The sequence below is a fragment of the Mytilus edulis genome, chromosome 9, assembly GCF_963676685.1.
Source record: "Mytilus edulis chromosome 9, xbMytEdul2.2, whole genome shotgun sequence".
NCBI classification, from domain to species: domain Eukaryota; kingdom Metazoa; phylum Mollusca; class Bivalvia; order Mytilida; family Mytilidae; genus Mytilus; species Mytilus edulis.
The window spans coordinates 83,480,090-83,501,323 of record NC_092352.1 but is presented as its reverse complement, the minus strand read 5'-3'; the positions used below and the strand labels follow the sequence as shown (position 1 = coordinate 83,501,323).

The following is a 21,234-nucleotide window of genomic DNA, read 5'->3' as shown; positions in this document are numbered from 1 at the left end:
GGACGATAAAAGTACATTGCAGTTTGACAAGCTTAAATCAGTTTGTTTTAGTTCTCAACCCTTGCTGTTTAATAAAATTGAGAATGGAAATGGGGAATGTGTCAAAGGAACGTGAACCCGACCAAAGTCCATTGCCACCAATTAGTCTTCAATACAGCGAGAAAAATACTACCCCCTAAACAAAAATGTGTAATAGTTCAGTGATAATGGACGTCATACTAATCTCTGAAATAAACACATGAACTAAAATTAAAAATCCTGCAAGACTAACAAAAGCTAGAGGATCTTGACTTGGGACAGGCACAATTTTGGATGGATGTTTTTATTTTAAGGCCTAATCTCCTTGTCTTCATAACTACCTCCATAATTTTGAGTAAGGTGCTTGTCTCCAGCGCAGGAAGTTATTTGTATGATCCTGCTCTTGATCATTAGAAAGACTATTTGGATCAGTATTTGTGCCATCATGATTTTAAAATCAAATGCAGACTTCTGAGTGACTGAGAATGATTGTGTTCAAGTAAGTTGATATCTTCCCACAAACTATAACCTTATGAACTGCTTCTGTAATTTCTGACATGGTAGTGAGATCACCTTGATATTTACAATATGATTCTAAGCCCGTTACCGTAAGTGACCGAATAACACTGTTAATATCCGAATAATTACATTAGATAAAATTGAGAATGGAAATGGGGAATGTGTCAAAGAGACAACAACCCGACCAAATAAAAAACAACAGCAGAGGGTCACCAACAGGTCTTCAATGTAGCGAGAAATTCCCGCACCCGGAGGCGTCCCTCAGCTGGCCCCTAAAAAAATATATACTAGTCCAGTGATAATGAACGCCATACTAATTTCCAAATTGTACACAAGAAACTAAAATTAAAATAATACAAGACTAACAAAGGCCAGAGGCTCCTGACTTGGGACAGGCGCAAAAATGCGGCGGGGTTAAACATGTTTGTGAGATCTCAACCCTCCCCCTATACCTCTAACCAATGTAGAAAAGTAAACGCATAACAATACGCACATTAAAATTCAGTTCAAGAGAAGTCCAAGTCTGATGTCAGAAGATGTAACCAAAGAAAATAAACAAAATGACAATAATACATAAATAACAACAGACTACTAGCAGTTAACTAACATGCCAGCTCCAGACTTCAATTAAACTGACTGAAAGATTATGATTTCATCATATGAACATCAGGCACAATCCTTCCCGTTAGGGGTTTAGTATCATACAATCATAACATATATGAGAAGAACATAACCCGTGTCATGCCAATAACTGTTTTTAGAATAAATGTGTTTAGCTCTGATGCAAAGACCTTATCAGTGACTCAATATTAACGCCAAAATATGCAATTTGTAATGACTTGACAACAGTATCGTAATTATATCCCTTCTTAATAAGTCTATTCAAAGGTTTTGTAAGTTTCTGAGGTGAATACTGACACCTTTGTGCTTTATAAAGAATATTTCCATAAAAAATTGGATGTGAAATACCTGAACGTATTAGAAGTCGGCATGTTGAGCTATATTTACGAATGATGTCTTTATACCGATGATAAAATTTAGTAAAGGTTTTGACTAGTTTGTGATATCGAAAACTCTGGTGTAATAATTTTTCAGTAATACATAAATTTCTCTCGTTAAAATCTAAAACATTGTTACATACACGAGCGAATCGTACAAGTTGAGATATATAAACACCGTAAGATGGTGACAAGGGAACGTCACCATCTAAAAACGGATAATTAACGATAGGAAATGAAAAATCGTCCCTTTTATCATAAATTTTAGTATTCAGCTTTCCATTAGTGATATAGATATCAAGATCGAGAAAAGGGCAGTGGTCATTGTTAGTATTAGCTTTATTTAAAGTAAGTTCAACAGGATAAATTTCATTAATATACATACTGAAGTCGTCATTATTGAGAGCCAAAATATCATCCAAATATCTAAAAGTATTATTAAATTTGTTTATCAGATGTTGTTTCGATGGGTCTTTGCTTATTTTTGTCATAAATTGTAACTCATAACAATACAAAAACAGGTCCGCAATAAGTGGTGCACAGTTAGTTCCCATTGGAATTCAGATAATCTGACGATGTATGTTTCATTATAATACTTTATTATGATTGGCTAACTGCACATCACATGTTATTCCGTAAGCAGTTGCATTGCTCAATACAACTTTTCATTCATGATAACACGTGGTCCAACAATAAAGTGCACAGATGAATTAAATAAAAAAATATATAAAATCCGTGTTTTCATGATCATAGTTAAACAAGAGGCTCTCAAGAGCCTGAATCGCTCACCTGGTAAACAATGCCTTCGGCCATGTTTTTTGACGAAATAGAAAATAAAACACAAACTTTATTTTATACACCCTACTGATCATTCAAATGAAGTTTGGTTGAATTTGGTTGAATTTGGTTGAGTAGTTTTAGAGGAGAAGATTTTTTAAAGTTAGCAAATATGATGAACAAATTGTGAAAAATTGTCATTAAAGGACAATAACCCCTTAAGGGGTCAATTGACAATTTTGGTCATATTAACTTATTTGTAGATCTTACTTTGCTGATCATTTTTGCTGTTTACAGTTTATCTTTATCTATAATAATATTCAAGATAATGACCAAAAACTGCAAAATTTCCTTAAAATTACCAATTAAGTGGCAGCAACCCAACAATGGGTTGTTTGATTCATCTGAAAATTTCTGGGCTGATAGATCTTGACCTAATGAACATTTTTACCCCATTTCAGATTTGCTTTAAATGCTTTCGTTTTTGAGATATAAGCCAAAAACTGCATTTGACCCCTATGTTCTATTTAAAGTAAGGGCGGCCATGTTTTTTGACGGATCAAAAATCGAAGCACACACTTTGTGCAGGATAATCTAAGGAACTATCATGCTAAGTTTCATCCAAATCCATTCAATAGTTTCAGAGGAGAAGATTTTTTAAAGTTAGCAAATATGATGAACAAATTGTGAAAAATTGTCATTAAAGGACATTTATCCCTTAAGGGGTCAATTGACAATTTTGGTCATATTAACCTATTTGTAGATCTTACTTTGCTGATCATTTTTGCTGTTTACAGTTTATCTTTATCTATAATAATATTCAAGATAATGACCAAAAACTGCAAAATTTCCTTAAAATTACCAATTAAGTGGCAGCAACCCAACAATGGTTTGTTTGATTCATCTGAAAATTTCTAGGCTGATAGATTTTGACCTAATGAACATTTTTACCCCATGTCAGATTTGCTCTAAATGCTTCCGTTTTTGAGATATAAGCCAAAAACTGCATTTGACCCCTATGTTCTATTTTAAGTAACGGCGGCCATGTTTTTTGACGGATCAAAAATCGAAGCACACACTTTGTGCAGGATAATCTAAGGAACAATCATTTTAAGTTTCATTCAAATCCATTCATTAGTTTCAGAGGAGAAGATGTTTGAAAAATTGTTAACGACGACAGACGACGACGACGGACGCCAAGTGATGATAAAAGCTCACATGGCCTTTTAGGCCAGGTGAGCTAAAAATGTAATTATAAGTATTGAATGCCTTTTTTGTAACTTTATAGGGTTGTAAAAGTATTGACCGTGCGCACATTTTTAGAATGAAGCGCTTCTGCGCTTCATACAAAATGTACTTCGGTCAACGCTTTTACACCCCAATAAATTTACAAAAAGAAGCATTCAATTCTTAAATAACACTTGAAATTTTAATATTAGCACATATTGGTGTCTTTAAAACATTGATTATTAAATAATAGTATATTATCGATGTATTTTATAATTTGAAAATGATTTACAGAAAGCAGATAAGTTCATAAAGAACTTTTTTAATTTAGGGTTTACACCCAACATGGTGACCACATAAATCACAATGGTTGCCATGTTTGGTGTACACATAAGATTTAAAATGATCTTTATGAACTTATCTGCTTTCTGTAAATGAATATTAAAAAGTCACCAATATGTGTTAATACTAAAATTTCAAGTGTTATTCGGTCATTCGTACTACCCATTCTAAGCCTTGCAAAAACAGACTTGTAAATTGATAGTTGCTGCCTCTAAGCAAAGCATTTGAGAATAAAAGCAATCAATCAGCTTAATAATGTGTCTGGGCAACGTTCATTTATTACTTTATATATGCCTGTCCCAGGTCGGGAACATGGAATCAGTGGTTGTTGTTTGTTTTTGTTTTTCATTTATTGTTGTGTAAATAAATCAGGACTTAGTTTTCTGATTTGGATTGTTTTACATTTCAGGGCCGTATATAGCTAACTATGTGGTAGGAGTTTTGCCCATTGATATTACAGTGACCTTTAGTTGTAAACTTTTAAGTTATTTGGTCCTTAGTTAAGAGTCTACTTGGCAATCATACCATATCTTCTTATTTTTATATTATTATTTATATGACTAGCTCCTAAGTACTCTATCTTTTGAACTAACATATCATACATATTTCATTGAATGGATATATATATATATATATATCTATGCTAGATTTCCTTATTTACTGAAAAGAATACTTATTAACATGAGGCTTTTACATACAGTTGTTCTCAAGGGGAGATAAACAAAATACACTTTTTAGTCTCAGATTCTCACTAAGTAAAAACATCTCATAACAAAGAATTTTAGTAAAAACCAATAAATCATTTATAAACAAAACATCCTACATACATATATGGATATAATTTCACCTGTTCATACATAAATGTTACATCTATTCAACTGCTCTATAGTTCATGATCTTGCATATATAAAAAATAACTTAATAAATATAAAAGATTATGTTCTTCCTATGCTTCTTAAACGTCAAATGATCGTGCATATTGTCTAAAGTCACACAATCAAATATTCTCTGAAGTTGAAGTTCATACGTTATCTAAAGTTACATGATCATATCTTCTCTGAGATCCATACAGCTCCTTTACATCCAACTTTAATAACTTGTGTTAGTGCTTTATAAAATGGTGCCTGTCAATTAGAAAAAAGATCAATATTACTAAATAAAAAAAAACAAAAAATCTTGGCTATACCCAATGAAAGATAGAAAGGACAAACAATTAAGGACCAACTAAAACTGCCCAAAATTATTCTTTCTGCAAAAGACATCAGTAGAGTTAACTAGAGGCTCTCAAGAGCCTGTATCGCTCACCTGACTCTACTTGGGTTTTTGAAATCATACAAAAAGAAATAAAATTTGGCTTCAAAGTAACAACACTTGGCCAGCACCTCATAAAGAAAGGACTATTCATGCAATGTTTGATTTCATTCAATTCCGTGGTTCTCTAGAAGAAGACTTATGTATGCATTTCCAATAGGTTTCTATGTTAAACTAAGTCCCCCCGCTGGCAGCCATCTTGGATGATTGATCAGCTACAAAGTAACAACACTTGGTCAGCACCTCATAAAGAACATTCATGTCATGTTTGGTTTCATTCCATTCAGTGGTTCTCTAGAAGAAGTCATTTGTATGTTTTTCCCATAGGGTCCTATGTTAAACTAAGTCCCCCCGCTGTCGGCCATCTTGGATGATTGATCGGCTACAAAGTAACAACACTTGGTCAGCACCTCATAAGGAACCCTCACGCCATGTTTGGTTTCATTCCATTTAGTGGTTCTCTAGAAGAAGTCATTTGTAAGCATTTCCCATAGGGTCCTATGTTAAACTAAGTCCCCCTGCTGGCGGCCATCTTGGATGATGGATTGGCTACAAAGTAACAACACTTGGTCAGCAACTCATAAGGAACATTCATATGCCATGTTTGGTTTCATTCCATTCAGTGGTTCTCTAGTGTAAAAAGTTAACGACGACTATGACGGACAACGACGACAGACGACGGAAGCCATGTGATGAGAAAAACTCACATGGCCCTTTGGGCCAGGTGAGCTAAATACGAGATATTTGCAAATTACAAGTTTAAAATCTAAATCACATTGGTTTGGATAAAAATACACTACAGTTATCCCCGTCTTTATGCAAAATTTTGCAATATAGTGCATTAAATGGGGTTATAAGAGAATAACATATATTTTACTCCATCAAAATAAATGATGTGAAGAAGCTTACAATAACCTGATGGCATAGTGCATTTTTTTTATTTGAAGAAAAGATCTCACAAAAAATGTTATCCCAGCAACATTTTTTGTGCCTGACCCAAGTCAGGAGCATTTTGCCAATGTTAGTCTGGTATTTTTTAAAATTTTTATTTTAGTTCATTTATATGTTTTGGAGTTTATTATGACTTCCATTTTCACTGAACTAGTACACATCTTTATGTTGGGCCAGCTGAGGCCCAACTCTAGATGCAGTTTTTTTCTGGCTGCGTTGCCAGTAAACTCAATTTGCGACTATTTAATCACCAATTGATGCTGTGGGAGCTTAAAATACAATGCAATTATCTCCTAAATCTCATATGTAGTATTTGATTTAGTTTCAAGAAATTTCTTTCCTACACAATTTCAGTCTATTTTTAGTAACTATGACTTTGGATTGAGTGACCTAAAAATCAAACTCATTATATATGGTCATATTCATTTAAGCAAGTACTGTTGAATTGGCATCTTTTTAGTGCATATGACCTTGACCTTTGCCACAATGACCTCAAATTCAATAAGGATGACCATCTCATTATATGTGACCATTTTAAAGAATGGCTGCAATCTGATTTTAAGTATTAATAATAAATCAATTCAAGCTAATTTGATTTGAAAAAGTTTTTTAGTTTATTTTGTGCAGCATACATATTTTTCAATCAGAGACATTAAAATAAAGAGATTGATGTAAATTATAACAATTAATAATTATTGAATTTTATTTGTAAATAAACAATTTGCTTAAGACTTGAATTTAAGTTTATTGAAGGACCTTTAGTCTGATTTAAAAAAAAATACGTTGACTCATTAAATTATTTGAATTAGCTCTCGCCGCAATATAGCCTTTTTGCACTCATGCGGCGTAAAACAAACATCAATCAATCAATCAATAACAATTAATTCTTTTCTGTGAACAATAGAATTGATTGCAATTAATCTAAAACATGACAAATCTAAAGTAGTTGTAGCTTTGAAACAAAGCAGAATGAGTTAAAAACAAGAGAATCAATTACAAATTCAATTGATTTAAATTGATTCAAATTAGAAGAAAGGAATCACTTGGAATTGATAGCAGTATTTCTATACACTTTGTCATACACTGTGTATTATTGTTAAAACACTAGCTGGGATTAAAAGTCTTGACATAAATCTATCTCATATGACAATGTAACTTCTCAAATGACAATGTTCCTTAACATATGACAATGTACCTTTTCAGCATCATGTTCTAGTCCTGTATCATGGTGATGAAGTTCATCATCACGGAACTTCTTTATAATCTGAAAAAAAAAAGAGAAAAAAAGTATACTGCCTGTTGAAGGTTACTTAAAATTAAATGCATAGTTAACATTGATGGAATCTGCATCAAAATTTACCATTTTATAGATAATAAAAGAAGAATGTGTCTGACAACATGAATGCTCAAGATCAAGCTTTAAAATGGGACCCAAGTCTATATGGAAAGACAGAAAGACAGAAGGACAGTGTTCAAGGGTAACACTTATTCCCCTGCCACCTAAAGCATAAAAAGATAAGGAAGTACTTAAGAAAAACTTAACTCAACTTTTGGTAAACTTTCAATTTCCTAAAGAAACTCAGGAACATCATAAAATTATTTTGGTAAATCTTAAATAAACTAATATCTTACACTATATATATTATCATAGAATTACTATAATTTTCTAACAAAACCTGATGAAGGATGTTTCAGAAAGGTGTTGTGCACATAGATCTCATTTCTATCACTTATCTTTCTGTATTCAAATAAACTACTGTAAATCAAATTATTTTTGCAGATAATTTCATTTTGTGTTCAGCCCTTTATATCCCTTTCCACGGCAATTGATTTTCACGATTTTTAAAGGAGTAGGTCCGGTAAGGACCGATTTTGGCCTCAAATTTCAGTTTCATCTGACAAAAGATTTTGACCACTTTTTAAACACTTAAGTGTCTATTTCATATGATGCAATTAATTTATGTGAAAGATTTTAACTTATTTAGTCATTAAAAACGATCCGATTCAGGCTCAAATATGAGAAATCTACCAAATATGCGAAAAAATGTCACTTTTCAGATAGTTTTTGTCAAAAACGAAAGTGGCCGCATCCGTGTTCATCCTCAATCTTTATATATGTTATGTATTATCATCAAATACAACTTCCATTTCAATATTTTGGATGAACACGAATGCGGCCACTTTCGTTTTACACGGAAACTGTCTAAAATTTAACTAAAATGCTGGAATTGTGAAGATTTCAGTAATTTAGCATGTATTAAGGGTGCTAGTTCTCAATATATGTGCATTGTATTGTCAAAAAGAGCCCATATTTATGTAGCAGAACCTTTCTACTATCCAATAAATGACTAAAAGTTTACATTTTAACAATTTTGTAAAACTGCTATATTTTGGGGCCAAAATCGGGTCTTACTGGACCTACTCCTTTACTAGAAGTAGTTGAATGAGGAACAATCTTATTTGTATATATTTGCGACAATTTATTTTCACCTTATTTGTCTACTCGTGAAAGTTGCGAAAATAAGTTAGTTTATAGTATATTGATGTCTGTATATATCTCTGATCCCAAAGATGGACATAGAAACGACAATCATGATTAACAGAAAAGTCTACCTTTAATAATTCTTCATGTTTTTCAGGGTCATCTTCCATCAAGTCTCTGATCTGACTGTGAATAGATGAATAAAAATAAACAAAAAATATCAATATGAAATTTCTATATTTATAATATAAAATCCAGTGCCAATTCAGTAAAGCTCAATATATAATATTTATTATATACTTAGTAGTAAATACAGATAAATTGTATGTGTAATACAATCAATGGCAAGCGTGCTGTATCAGCCACCCGTGATGATATCAATATCAGCACGGTTGCAAAAGCTTTATCACACCTTTAATCTGTATGACGTCACGTCACCGATTGCAATCACTGTTGCAAAGGATTTATCAAAATCTGTATGACGTCATGTCAAACCTTCTTATCTGTATGACGTCATGTCACATAAAAAAACATCTACTTGAGGTATATGTATATAATAAAGTGTATATGATATGGCTTTTTCAATATCACACACCGTATCAACCCTCAACCAATATAATCCCTCGAGCAGAGCTCTTGGGATTATATTGGTGTCTCGGGTTGATACGGATGCGATATTGAAAACGCCATATGATATTCTCTATATACTGGGTATACAATTGAGCTTTACTGAATTGGCGCTGGATTTTAATACTGTCATTAAATTTTCATCCTTAATTCCTCCTAATATATAAGTATGAACAAAAGTATCTACAGACAGGAAATAGGTTTCAGAAAAGTGCTCACGAGTTACAACTCAATACTGTCAACATGCTGATTAAATATGCAGTCATTCTGTTTAGAATGTTTTGAGATAAATGTAAGGAAAGTATCCATTGTATACATGTACTTAAAGAAATAAATGATAAACAAGAAAGGTTGTCCATAGGTCACACCATGTCTCACTCACACTATCGCATTTACATGTTCAATGAACCATGCTCAAAACCGTTTTATGACATTTAATTATATTAAATGGTTTACATACTAAAGAACATGTAAGTTTCAAGTATAAGTATATAAAAAATTACCAAGACTCTTTAATTGAGTTTCGAGACCACAAATATTACGCAAAATTCTCCTGTTCACGGCACCATAAATGTGGGGATGATTTCTTAATATATAACTCTTATAAAACAAACAACAGCTTCACAGTATGACATTTACTTGTTACTAACTTTGAGATGTTGCCGTACCTGCAACTTTCTTGATAGTCATCACAAACTACCTTCGCTTTTTTTTTCTCAGTATGATGACCTATTACTGCTTTCATCTATGACATTTGATTTCTGGTGGATAGTTGTTGCATTGGCAATCATTCCACACCTTCTAATTTTTATGTTAACTAAAACCATAATTTATCAAATTTGTAGTAAATGGTAAAATCTGGATCAAAATACTTGTTTGGTACAGTGCATATATATATAGATGTTTTTAAAACATTTTCCTTAATGAACATATATACAAATAAAATTTAGAATGGAAAAGATGTGACAACCTGATATGGAATAGGTGGATGGACAGACCATACCACATAATGCACAGGGCTTAATAAACAACCATAAGTTACTGTAACGATCTGAGAATAATCAAACTAACCTATTATAATGATCTCCTATTACAGCTTCTACTGCTACAGTACATGCCATGGCTCCCTCTTTCCCTAACAATGCAGTTCCTGCTCCTGTAAAGTCAAATTAGTACACATTTAATAAATGTAGAAAAATGTCTTAAATTTTACAACCATTGTGCCAAGGTCAACCATTTTGTAAAGATATAGTGCTTTTGTGTTTCAAATTTAAAAAAAAGTCACATTCTTTTCGCATTTCATTTGATTTATCTTTTAGTTTTATTTAGTTCTTTAGTTCAGTTGTTCATTTCCTTTGATGTATCTTTTGGTTTTATTTAGTTCTTTAGGTCAGTTGTTCATTTCCTTTGATGTATCTTTTTTTTTTTTTAGTTCTTTAGTTCAGTTGTTCATTTCCTTTGATGTATCTTTTGGTTTTATTTAGTTCTTTAGTTCAGTTGTTCATTTCCTTTGATGTATCTTTTGGTTTTATTTAGTTCTTTAGTTCAGTTGTTCATTTCCTTTGATGTATCTTTTGGTTTTATTTAGTTCTTTAGGTCAGTTGTTCGTTTTCTTTTGTTGCTTTTTTTATTCCCTATTTGGCTATTGCCAAACATAAATTCGTTATTTCTTTAGGGAATTTGCTAGTTACTTTATTACAATTGATAATTTCTTTTATACACATTTTATTTTCTTAACTGCATCAGTTATTTTAAATAGTGTTGTCAAATTGAACAGTTTTGCCTAACAGGTTATTCAGATAATCTTTTGATTGATTAACTGGCTAACCAATGTTTAAGTTCGTGCTTAAATAGATATAGGAAGATGTGGTGTGAATGCCAATGAGACAACTCTCCATACAAATAACAATTCAAAAAGTAAACAGGCTTTATATAAAAAAAGAAGATGTGGCATGATTGTCAATGAGATAACTCTCCACCAGAGACCAAATGACACAGAAATTAACAACTATAGCTCACTGTACGGCCTTCAACAATGAGCAAAGTCTATACCCCATAGTCAGCAGTCTATAGTGTGCCAAAAATGCACAGTTTTATAATATAAGGCTTGGCATTCCTGGAGAAGTTCAACTTTTAATAATCCTTATCTATAGTAATGCTTGAAATAACTTCAAATTGAGAAGTTGGAAATCTTCTTAATCTTTGCAAATTGACCAAGTATGAAAATTCTGTACGGTGATTCAATTTGAGATGATTAAAGGCGTTTTCTTGTACCATCCAGGAAATGTTAATTCCCTTCACACGATTTGCATTTCACCATTTTTGAGTCAACATTTTGTTTAAAGTATGACTAAGCCTTGGACAATGAAGTGAAATAATGAAATAAATCGTAAAATACAATCCGCTTACAACTGTTCATCATACATGTATGCAAATAATATTTACTTTTGCCTCCATCTGATAGACAAGGTGTCTTTGTACTAATTAATTTTGTATAATCAGAATCTGTTCAAGGTTACAGTATTAGATAGTAATCAATAAACTGATAAATTCATCTGTCAAATAAAATGCTTTGCTAAGCACAGCCTGATACGACCGAAGAGGTTGAACCCTAAACAGTTGGGCCAAATTTGGACACAATATTCAAGCTTGATACTGTCTGAATTTGGATTGTTTTCAAATTTTTTGACATAATATAGGTTTCTGATATTTGTGGTATTAAACATTGTGGAACAATTTCAGAGCAATTGAAATACTTATACAAAAGTTATTATCCTGAAAGTAGAAAAATGCTTGTTTTAGTCCCCTTTTGGGTTCCTAATTCATAAACGGTTGGGACCATCATCCCCAACCTTCCATTTGTGGTATTTAACCTTCTTAAAAATTTTCATAGAGATCAATTCACGTAAACTAAAGTTATTGTCCAGACACCAATGTGTCTTCAGATAACGCAGAAAACGACATGATACCATTATACAATCCCAAATTATTTTTTTGGTCATATAAAAAACTTAGTCACTTTAAATGCATGATACCTAAAGCAAATCCAGCTATATTCCAGATTGGCAATAGTACAGTAGGTCTAGCTCTGTGTTGAACAATCAGTTTGTTGAAGGTTTCTAAATGTATCTTTTCATCTTCCCACATTTCCTGTAATATAAAAATTAATATTCTTACAAAAATTTTACAAGGTGATAGGATGTGCCGCTGGAATAGGCAACATTTTCCAGTTAGAAAATATGTGAATAGATGGAGTAATCTGTCAGAAATATATGATAAGTTCAATAAATTTGTCAATAAATCAATTATTTGTACATGTATATTACAAGCCCTTTCATTTTTTCAAAGCTGAAAGTTTCACCTTAAGAAACATTTGTTACGTGAGGGGGTCGGTGACAACAGCTCTTGGGACGTGTAGTGGCCGGTACTTTGTCCCTATTGGACCATCTGGATACCTGATATCAGATTATGACTTAACAACAGACAATAAATCAAATGAAACTATATTTATTCACAAATGTATAATGATTGCATGTATTTAACAAAGTCGAATAAACAAGAGTCAGAAAACTTCTTTATAAGTTCAAAAATAAAGTAATTTATATGTTAAATGAAAATTAAAGTATATCTATTACACATTACATTAAGAATCTTAGCCTCAAATATTCCATTTTTTCCAACACACCACATGAAAACCCAACCAATATAGTATTTAAAAAGGTTACTAATATTACCTATGCAATATAAGAAAAGATACATTTTGAAGATCTAAATCATACGAAAAAGATGGGGTAGCAGAACCCCAGGAGCACTCCTACCAATTATGTATAGTAAATTATCTTTGTTGACATTGTAAAGAAGTAAATATTGATGAAAATGTATTTGATCTTCATATTTTAATCATTTTATTATAACGCTATTATCAACTCATACCTCAGGTCATTTTGATAAAAGTAAATCACTAATTAAATTGGATCACATCCTCCAGAAAAATTAATCTAAACAATTACAAAGACTGATGAGTTTTTGTGTTACAAAAATAAATTTATCTACGGAAATTAAATTTTAACGAAATGAATATTGATTGCTGAACTTCCAGTGGCAAATATTTCATGTACATTCTGATCAAGAACTTTTAAGATTATCAAATTCTGAAAGCTAAAAAGTAGATGTACATGTAGTATGATTACTAATGAGAACAAGAATTAAAATGATATAGACATGAGTAATTAAAGGTCACCTAGCTCTTTGGGATTGGCTTTTCACAGTCAAAAAAAAAGAAAAACAAGAATGTGTCCATAGTACACGGATGCCCCACTCCCCCTATCATTTTCTATGTTCAGTGGACCGTGAAATTGGGGTCAAAACTTTAATTTGGAATTAAAATAAGAAAGATCATATCCTAGGGAACATGTGTACTAAGTTTCAAGATGATGTAACTTTAACTTCATCAAAAACTACCTTGACCAAAAACTTTAACCTGAACTTTGCACTATCATTTTCTATGTTCAGTGGACCACGAAATTGGGGTCAAAACTATAATTTTGCATTAAAATTAGAAAGATCATATCATGGGGAACATGTGTATTAAGTTTCAAGTTGATTGGACTTCAGCTTCATCAAAAACTACCTCGACCAAAAACTTTTAACCGGACGGACGAATGGAGGCACAGACTGACGGACGGACGAACGGAGGCACAGACTGACGGACGGAAGGATGGACAGACGAACGGAGGCACAGACCAGAAAACATAATGCCCCTCTACTATTGTAGGTGGGGCATAAAAAAGAATGCCATAACATTGCCAAGGTAATTTTTTTGGTCTTTCAAACATAAATAAGTTTTTCTGCTACCTCTCTCCTAAAGCCCTTTACAAAGATTGTAACTGAGGACACTCCCTCTCATTTTCAGAACCAACAATAACCTACAACTATTACATGGAATTTTCTGTCATGTAAATTGAATCTACTGACAATGCCAGTCAAGGACTCTCATTTTTATGAAGCTCAAAGATCCCTACTCTTAAGATCAACTTACAACCTACTGGACAATACTAAACAACACTCAATCACTTAGTTTTAAATCTCATTATAACCATGGTAACCATTAATATAAACAATGGTATAAGTAAAATTGAGAATGGAAATGGGGAATGTGTCAAAGAGACAACAACCCGACCAAATAAAAAACAACAGCAGAGGGTCACCAACAGGTCTTCAATGTAGCGAGAAATTCCCGCACCCAGAGGCGTCCTTCAGCTGGCCCCTAAACAAATATATACTAGTCCAGTGATAATGAACGCCATACTAATTTCCAAATTGTACACAAGAAACTAAAATTAAAATAATACAAGACTAACAAAGGCCAGAGGCTCCTGACTTGGGACAGGCGCAAAAATGCGGCGGGGTTAAACATATTTGTGAGATCTCAACCCTCCCTCTATACCTCTAACCAATGTAGTAAAGTAAACGCATAACAATACGCACATTAAAATTCAGTTAAAGAGAAATCCGAGTCTGATGTCAGAAGATGTACATGTATAAGAATTGTTAATATCCATACCCGTAGCCAGAGGGGTTCGGGGGTTTGGACGAACCCCGCCCTTGAAAACAAATAAGCACAAAGTCAACGTTTTGTTCGAATTGTGACTGTTAAAGTCGAGTTTGTGAGTCCAAATACCCCCCCCCTTGGAAATTCTTGGCTTCAGGCCTGATATTGCATGATATTATCCCTAGTAACATATAATATCAATTGATGTGGATTAATTTTCACTTATCATGTGATCACTTTAAACAAACTCCACATTAAGCAAACCAATATATACTCATTAAATATTGTATTTAAAATCAGAATATTTTAGAAGATAAATATGGCATATATGCATTTAGTCTGATACTTATAAAGACATGTCATGCAAATATCTGACATGAGCCTCTTTCCTTGTAGAAATTTATTAAGCACTTTCTGACAAGCTGTGACGCAGTACGCCTTACTGTATTCTTGCAATAATCACAAATTATCTCATATTTTAGATAAAATGACACAATTGCAATAACAGCATCTCTAAAAGATAACATGTTTAATATCATAACAATGTTAATGTATTAAACCTTTTAGAATGAAACATCATATCTAATGCACAAACATCTACAATGCATCTAAAAATACCATTGAAAAAGTAATATCTGATTAAGTTTATCTATAATAGTTTTGTTTTGAAACAAAACTAATTTGCATTATAAAGAAAAATTTAAGGTAAAAAAAATAATCTTAAAAGAGTCAGAAAATTTCACAAAACTTCAAACATTTTAAATTTTTGAGTCTTAGATTATTTTCTAAAGAACAAACAGGGAGCTATGTTTTATCTCATAATTTACAAAGAACTTATCTCCATCAGCAACACATTTATATCACAAATATGACAATACAGTGTGAAACTGTATCGACTCTCCATAATATATTAATTATCTTTCAGTTATATTTGAATCGTTATCTAAACAAATACCATAAATTGAAATTATTTCCTAGTCTCATTTGCGTTAATATGCACATGTATATAATCATATTATCTACACAATAATACATTGTAATAATTTTGTGTGGGCCTACTAATATCCAATTGCTACACCTAAAGCTTTAGGTTTTATGCTTTTATAACAGTTCAATGCAATGCCACAATATTACTGAACGTCTGTGATGAATCTGTTTATTAAGACAAAATTGAGTCTGATAAATAGAAGGCATTGATTTTCGCTTGAAACCTTGAAAGAAGACCATGTAAATCTGATTAGTTTTCTTAATTAAATACAAAATTTTCTTTATGCGAGTTTTGCCTTGTTTAACAGTTGTTCTGACAGACTGAAATGTGTGCAGTTGAGGTGCATAAAAGCAGAACAAGTGCACAGAAAACTATGAGCTAAATTTTGAAGTTCCATTGTTACAATTTAGCTTCTAACATAAACATTTATCAGCTTTTATATGTCCTATAGTTTAACAATTTTGAAATTAGCAAAAAATGCAATTGCCTTCATTTATACAGTAACTTAATTCTCTAGTCCATTAGATTGAAGCTATAGTAATTTTTTGCAAGGCTACATAACAAAAATACATTTTGAAAAGAATCATGATGTATTCTCTTAAACTGATCATGAGGATTTCCATATTTCTACATTTTAGAAACTATTGTAAACAAATTTAAAATTCTGAAATGATATGTTGTATTTAGATATGCAGTCTTTCATGCTAAGTGGCAGCCCAGACAGCCCAGGATTGTAAAATTGCTTTTGGGCCTGTAAAAATCATATCTACAGGCCAACAGAATCAAAATAAAAAATTTCAAAAATTGAGCTCTGGGCCTGTAGACAAATGGTAGATTTAACAGTTCATCGAAATGACTGGATATGCTTGCATGCTCTTACTATAAAAAGACAATGATTTTAATTAAGTTGACCAATCAAACAAGTGATGCAAAATACATTCTATTTCCAATTTAAAATCCTTAAATAAAAATACAAATATGCACAATTCATTGTCATTGATATTTCAATACAAAAATTTGTAAAAGTATTAGATACATATATGTATCAATAAAATCAAAAGGATTTAATGTTTGAGTTTGAATCATTTGAACGTTACATACAAAGTTCAAAAACCTAACTTTGAACTTTGTCTGGTCTAAACTTTATTGCTATAATCACATTTATCTATGAAAATTTTTAATATGATTTATTTCCAAACTTATAAAAAAGTTTTACTTCATATTATCACAAAACTTAAGATTAATGCAGAGAAGATCAAGTGCTTGAAATCAAAAGGTTGCAATAAAAAGACATTAGGGTTGGAGGATCACGGTCACTGCTCCAAAGTCTGTGTTGGACACATCAATAATTACCTTTATAACTGGTCCTACGGAAGTATTCCCCAATATAGCCAGCTGTCCTTGGTAAATTCTGTCAGCGCCAAGCTCTCCTGCATGATCCACACGGATTATTTTGTCCACAAGTTCTCTACTGCGTTTCTGTCTAGCCATCTTGCTCATACAACGACATGGTATTCGTACAAGTGAACTTGAAGCCATTTTACAAATTATCTGTTTTAGTTAAATAAAATGGTAAAAGTAAATCAGAAAATAAATGGAGATATGTCTGTGGGTCACAGATGATATAACCCCACTTGTATAAACAATGTTATAAAGGGAATTAATAACGATAAAAGTGATACCAATTAAAATTAAGAATGGAAATGGGGAATGTGTCAGAGAGACAACAACCCATCAAAGACCTGAAAACAGCTGAAAACAGCTTTAATATATGTTACCATATTAAAATTAGTTGAGAAAGACACATTTACAATATAAAAATTTGATTTATTGAATTAAAAAAAACCAAAAAAACTGTTGAACTGTTGTTTTCCTTTTTTACAGCACTGGCCATGGGTTAATACTATCAATCCCAAATGATATCATCAGTACTGACATGATTTATAACAAACTTTGGCTTACTAAAATTGTACATTTATAAATTTTGAAATTATAAAGAAATGAGGGTTTTAACTCCCTCAGGCAATTCTGTATGTGCCTGTAATTCAAGGAAACTTGGTTGTCATTTGTTGCTGTGTAACATATTTGTTTTTCCTTTATCAAAGTATTCATTATTTTGTGCATAAATTAGGCCGTAAATTGAATTGTTTTACATTTGTCATTTCCAAGCCTTTTAAGCATGAAGCTAACTATGCAGTATGGTCATTGTTAAAGGCCCCTTGGTGACCTATAGTTGCTAATTTCCTTGTTATATGGTCTCTTGTTACATGTATGTTCCTCTACATGTATCTCTTGAATCTAAAGTACTCACTACATAAACTGGAGCTCTGTCTGCAAGTTTTGATTCTTAGTATTGTGTATGGGTTTCAGAAAATTTAAATGAGACAAACTTAAGTCAGAGTGGGGAAACAAAAAAAGGGGCAGATGGATGGACAGTCAAGGGTAGCACTTGATACCCTGTTGCCTATGATGGGGCATAAAACAGGATGATAGTGGTTTAGTAATTGAAGATTGTATCAAATTTTCACACTCCATGGAGACCATGGAAGAAGTTCCTCCAGTTTGGTTACGGTCATCTAGTAAGTCTTTCATTTTCGTTTACTAATGATACTTACCAGACAAAAGAAGTTAACGAGCATAGCATATACCGGTACAGGATTTCAAGGCAGAAGGGTAAGAATGCCATTTTATGTTACTGTTAGCCATACCTGACAACTCACCCATATTTTTGTGGTCACACAGTCTGCACCAAAAACTTTTTCAACTACTAGTCAAAAGACCAATATTCTGACATTTTTGTTATTTGGCCAAACAAAGTTTTGCAAAAACTTACTAGTCCTAACCAAATTTTACTAGTCTGGGGCATCGGACTAGTGGCTAACCGTGTAGACTGGTGAATTCAGTAAATGACAATTTGGCAAGATTAATAGTAACTGTTTTTTGTCATGTAAGTATCCCTATTAGTATTAGGACCCCCAAGCAGGGATTCAAGTTGTGCAAACAAACATTAAAGCTAAGATAATTTGATTGATTGATGTAATGTCCAGTGGCAAATATTTCATGCATGTTCAGTATGATTACAAAGTTAAGAATAAACAAAGTAAATTTAAAGTCTGTTGATGTAGTGTCGTCAACTTCAGGACAATGACATTATGAGGGGGGCAGGACCTTTTTCGGGTCGTCGGGATCGGGTGTTTTTCAATCTAATTAAAAACCGATCTTTCATCGCTCCTGTTTCTGATATGTCGCGTGGGAGATCTAACGAAACCGGCTTTGAGGTCACATGTGAGTGAACTAAAAGTCATGAATTTATAAAGATATGCAAATGAGTTGACGACCTATTAATAAGCCAATCAAAAAAGTTTATGAATTATTATGACTGACGATTTCGTGGTAAATAAAATGAGTTACATCCCTTTGCCTTATGTTAAACTTCCAAGATCGTGGAAGACTCAATTTAATTGGTCGAAAAAGACACACCTACGAGGTCACTCACATGTGACCTCAAAGCGGGTTTCGTTAGATCTCCCACGCGACATATCAGAAACAGGAGCGATGAAAGATCGGTTTTTAATACACCTTATCGCTATTCCCGGCTGACCCGTCCGCTTGAACTTTTGACGTCAACAACAATCACTTTTTCATTGTGGCGTCAGACATTTTGTTTTATGACGTCAAAATTTTACGGGAACCTGTGTGATTTCCAGCAATGGCGGACAAATAGCGATAAGGTGTATTAGATTGGGTGTTTTTTAACTCTGGATTTCGGAATCGATCCTTTCAGGATCCGGGAACTCTTTTTTCAAATTTCAGGATGTCGGGATTTAAATTTCTTTAAATTCTGGACCTCAGGATTTCATGTTTTTTAGCCCGGGATTTCGGGATTAGGAACCCTCCAACCCCACTCAATTATTATGCAGTGTTTGAAATTAAATCAAAACATTACATCAGAAATTTATTACAGAAATCAAGATTAAAATATCAAGGATGATGTGACCTTCATCAAAACTTTAAATCTCGTGACACAAAGATATGCTAACTAACAGTATTGAAACTTGTAGGTACAAACCAATTCTACTGCACAGGTCAGTTTTATAATTTGTACGTGACCAAGACCATGTTATCATATTTGAATTATTTCTCATATATAACAACTAAAAATTTAAAATCTAAATTAATTAAATATGTGCTTTAACCTCTCATAGAAAATAAATTACAGTCGTATTATCGATATTTCTGTCCTATGTGACCACAGACATCAAAACTTGAAGAAAGTTACGTAAATCGTCTGCTATAAATATGGGCGCTGACATATTGAAGTCTCGGAGAAAATATTATAAACATTTTTTTTTTTAAATCACTCAATAAATTGAGTACATGTCCTTGGTTAGAAAGTATTTATTTAATTCATCAACAATGCAAAATATTTGTTACGAAAACGTCTTATTTTTTTACCCATTGATAAAAATTGTAAGATTATTTTTTAACCAATCAAATATCAGTAAATTGTAATATTTTGATGAAACAGCTGAGAGCAAGAGCTGTCAGAATTTGTGAATGGAATTGTTAGATTTTTGTGTATTGGGAAATTTCATCAGATGTAGAACTCACATAATACACAGAAAACGATTGAGAAAGAGTAAATAAAAACGATTTAGAAGTTGACATGACAAATTAGGTAAGGAATTTTTATTCAATTTATAATTATTTATGTTTCAATCAAAGATGCTCTTTTTCGTTTTGTGATTGACAGATATATACAATGTCAATGTCAAGTATGAATGAAATGTCTGTTAATTACTACAAATCATTAGAACATTGAATGAATTTAAATAATGCATTTCATTCTTAGATGCTTTCAAAATTCAGGTATGCAAATATTGATTTTGTATTTATAATTTTATACATGTTAAAAATTGATGCATAATTAAAAAGATTTTATTGAGGTATTTATTGAGAATTTCAAACAAAAATTTCTGATATTGGACTATTTAAAATGCATGTAAATAGTAGCACATTTACAGGTCTTTTAGTTGAACCAAACAATTTTGTTGCTCAGCTCGGTTATAAATATTTTTCATTATATTTTTTTTGTACATTAAAAATATAATTAGGCCATTTAAGTTTTCTGGTTTGAATTGTTCTACATTTGTCAATTTCGGGGCCTTGTATAGCTGACTATAAGGTATGGGCCTTTGCTCATTGTTGAAGGTTGTTTAGTGACCTATAATTGTTAATATCCGTGTCATTTAGTCTCTTGTGAAGAGTTGTCTTATTGGCAATCATACCACATTTTTTTGTTATTTCCAGCCTGTGGCATCAGAATTGTGTGTACACACAGTGTCACACACATTTCTATTTTTAAGACATCTCTCAAGAGACAACTAGCCAATTTAGTTTTACATCTTTCAATGACCATTCACTTTATGTTTTTTTTAAAAAC

The 21,234-nt window shown here is 32.3% G+C and overlaps 2 protein-coding genes across 8 annotated transcripts in view; one reads left to right on the top strand and one right to left on the bottom strand.

The window, feature by feature from the left end:
- Window positions 1-4,647: 4,647 nt before the first annotated feature.
- Window positions 4,648-20,122, bottom strand: LOC139489209 (5-demethoxyubiquinone hydroxylase, mitochondrial-like). Of its 4 annotated transcripts, XM_071275412.1 has the most exons (8): window positions 19,549-20,107; window positions 18,625-18,994; window positions 17,145-18,558; window positions 12,288-12,402; window positions 10,324-10,408; window positions 8,757-8,811; window positions 7,339-7,407; window positions 4,648-5,005 (listed from the first exon to the last, which is right to left on the bottom strand). In XM_071275412.1, exons 3-8 carry the CDS (start codon window positions 17,328-17,330, stop codon window positions 4,928-4,930), a joined length of 588 nt encoding a protein of 195 aa, XP_071131513.1. In that variant the 5' UTR covers window positions 17,331-18,558; window positions 18,625-18,994; window positions 19,549-20,107; the 3' UTR covers window positions 4,648-4,927. The 4 variants fall into 4 exon arrangements, with proteins under 4 accessions (XP_071131513.1, XP_071131514.1, XP_071131512.1 ...); XM_071275413.1 differs by lacking the exon at window positions 18,625-18,994 and having other exon boundaries at window positions 17,145-17,342; window positions 20,009-20,122; XM_071275411.1 differs by lacking the exon at window positions 18,625-18,994 and having other exon boundaries at window positions 17,145-17,342; window positions 19,988-20,113.
- The window catches only part of LOC139489206 (uncharacterized), a 45,030-nt gene continuing 43,570 nt past the window's right edge, over window positions 19,775-21,234 (top strand). The window contains exon 1 of one of the 4 annotated variants that reach the window (XM_071275405.1): window positions 19,775-19,876. The gene's annotated coding sequence lies outside the window, so the exon portion shown is untranslated. Of the gene's footprint in view, window positions 19,877-20,116; window positions 20,470-21,234 lie in introns of those variants that run through there. The other 3 variants (XM_071275406.1, XM_071275402.1, XM_071275404.1) reach the window with 3 other exon arrangements.

Bases quoted from the DNA above. Each gene is read 5' to 3' on its own strand.
- LOC139489209 (XM_071275413.1), bottom strand. From the start codon at position 17,330: ATGGCTTCAAGTTCACTTGTACGAATACCATGTCGTTGTATGAGCAAG. The intron at 7,408-8,756 runs GTAGACTTTTCT...TTTTTTTTTCAG, and splicing joins AACATGAAGAATTATTAAAG to ATTATAAAGAAGTTCCGTGA. The intron at 5,006-7,338 runs GTACATTGTCAT...TCTAATTGACAG, and splicing joins TAGAACATGATGCTGAAAAG to GCACCATTTTATAAAGCACT.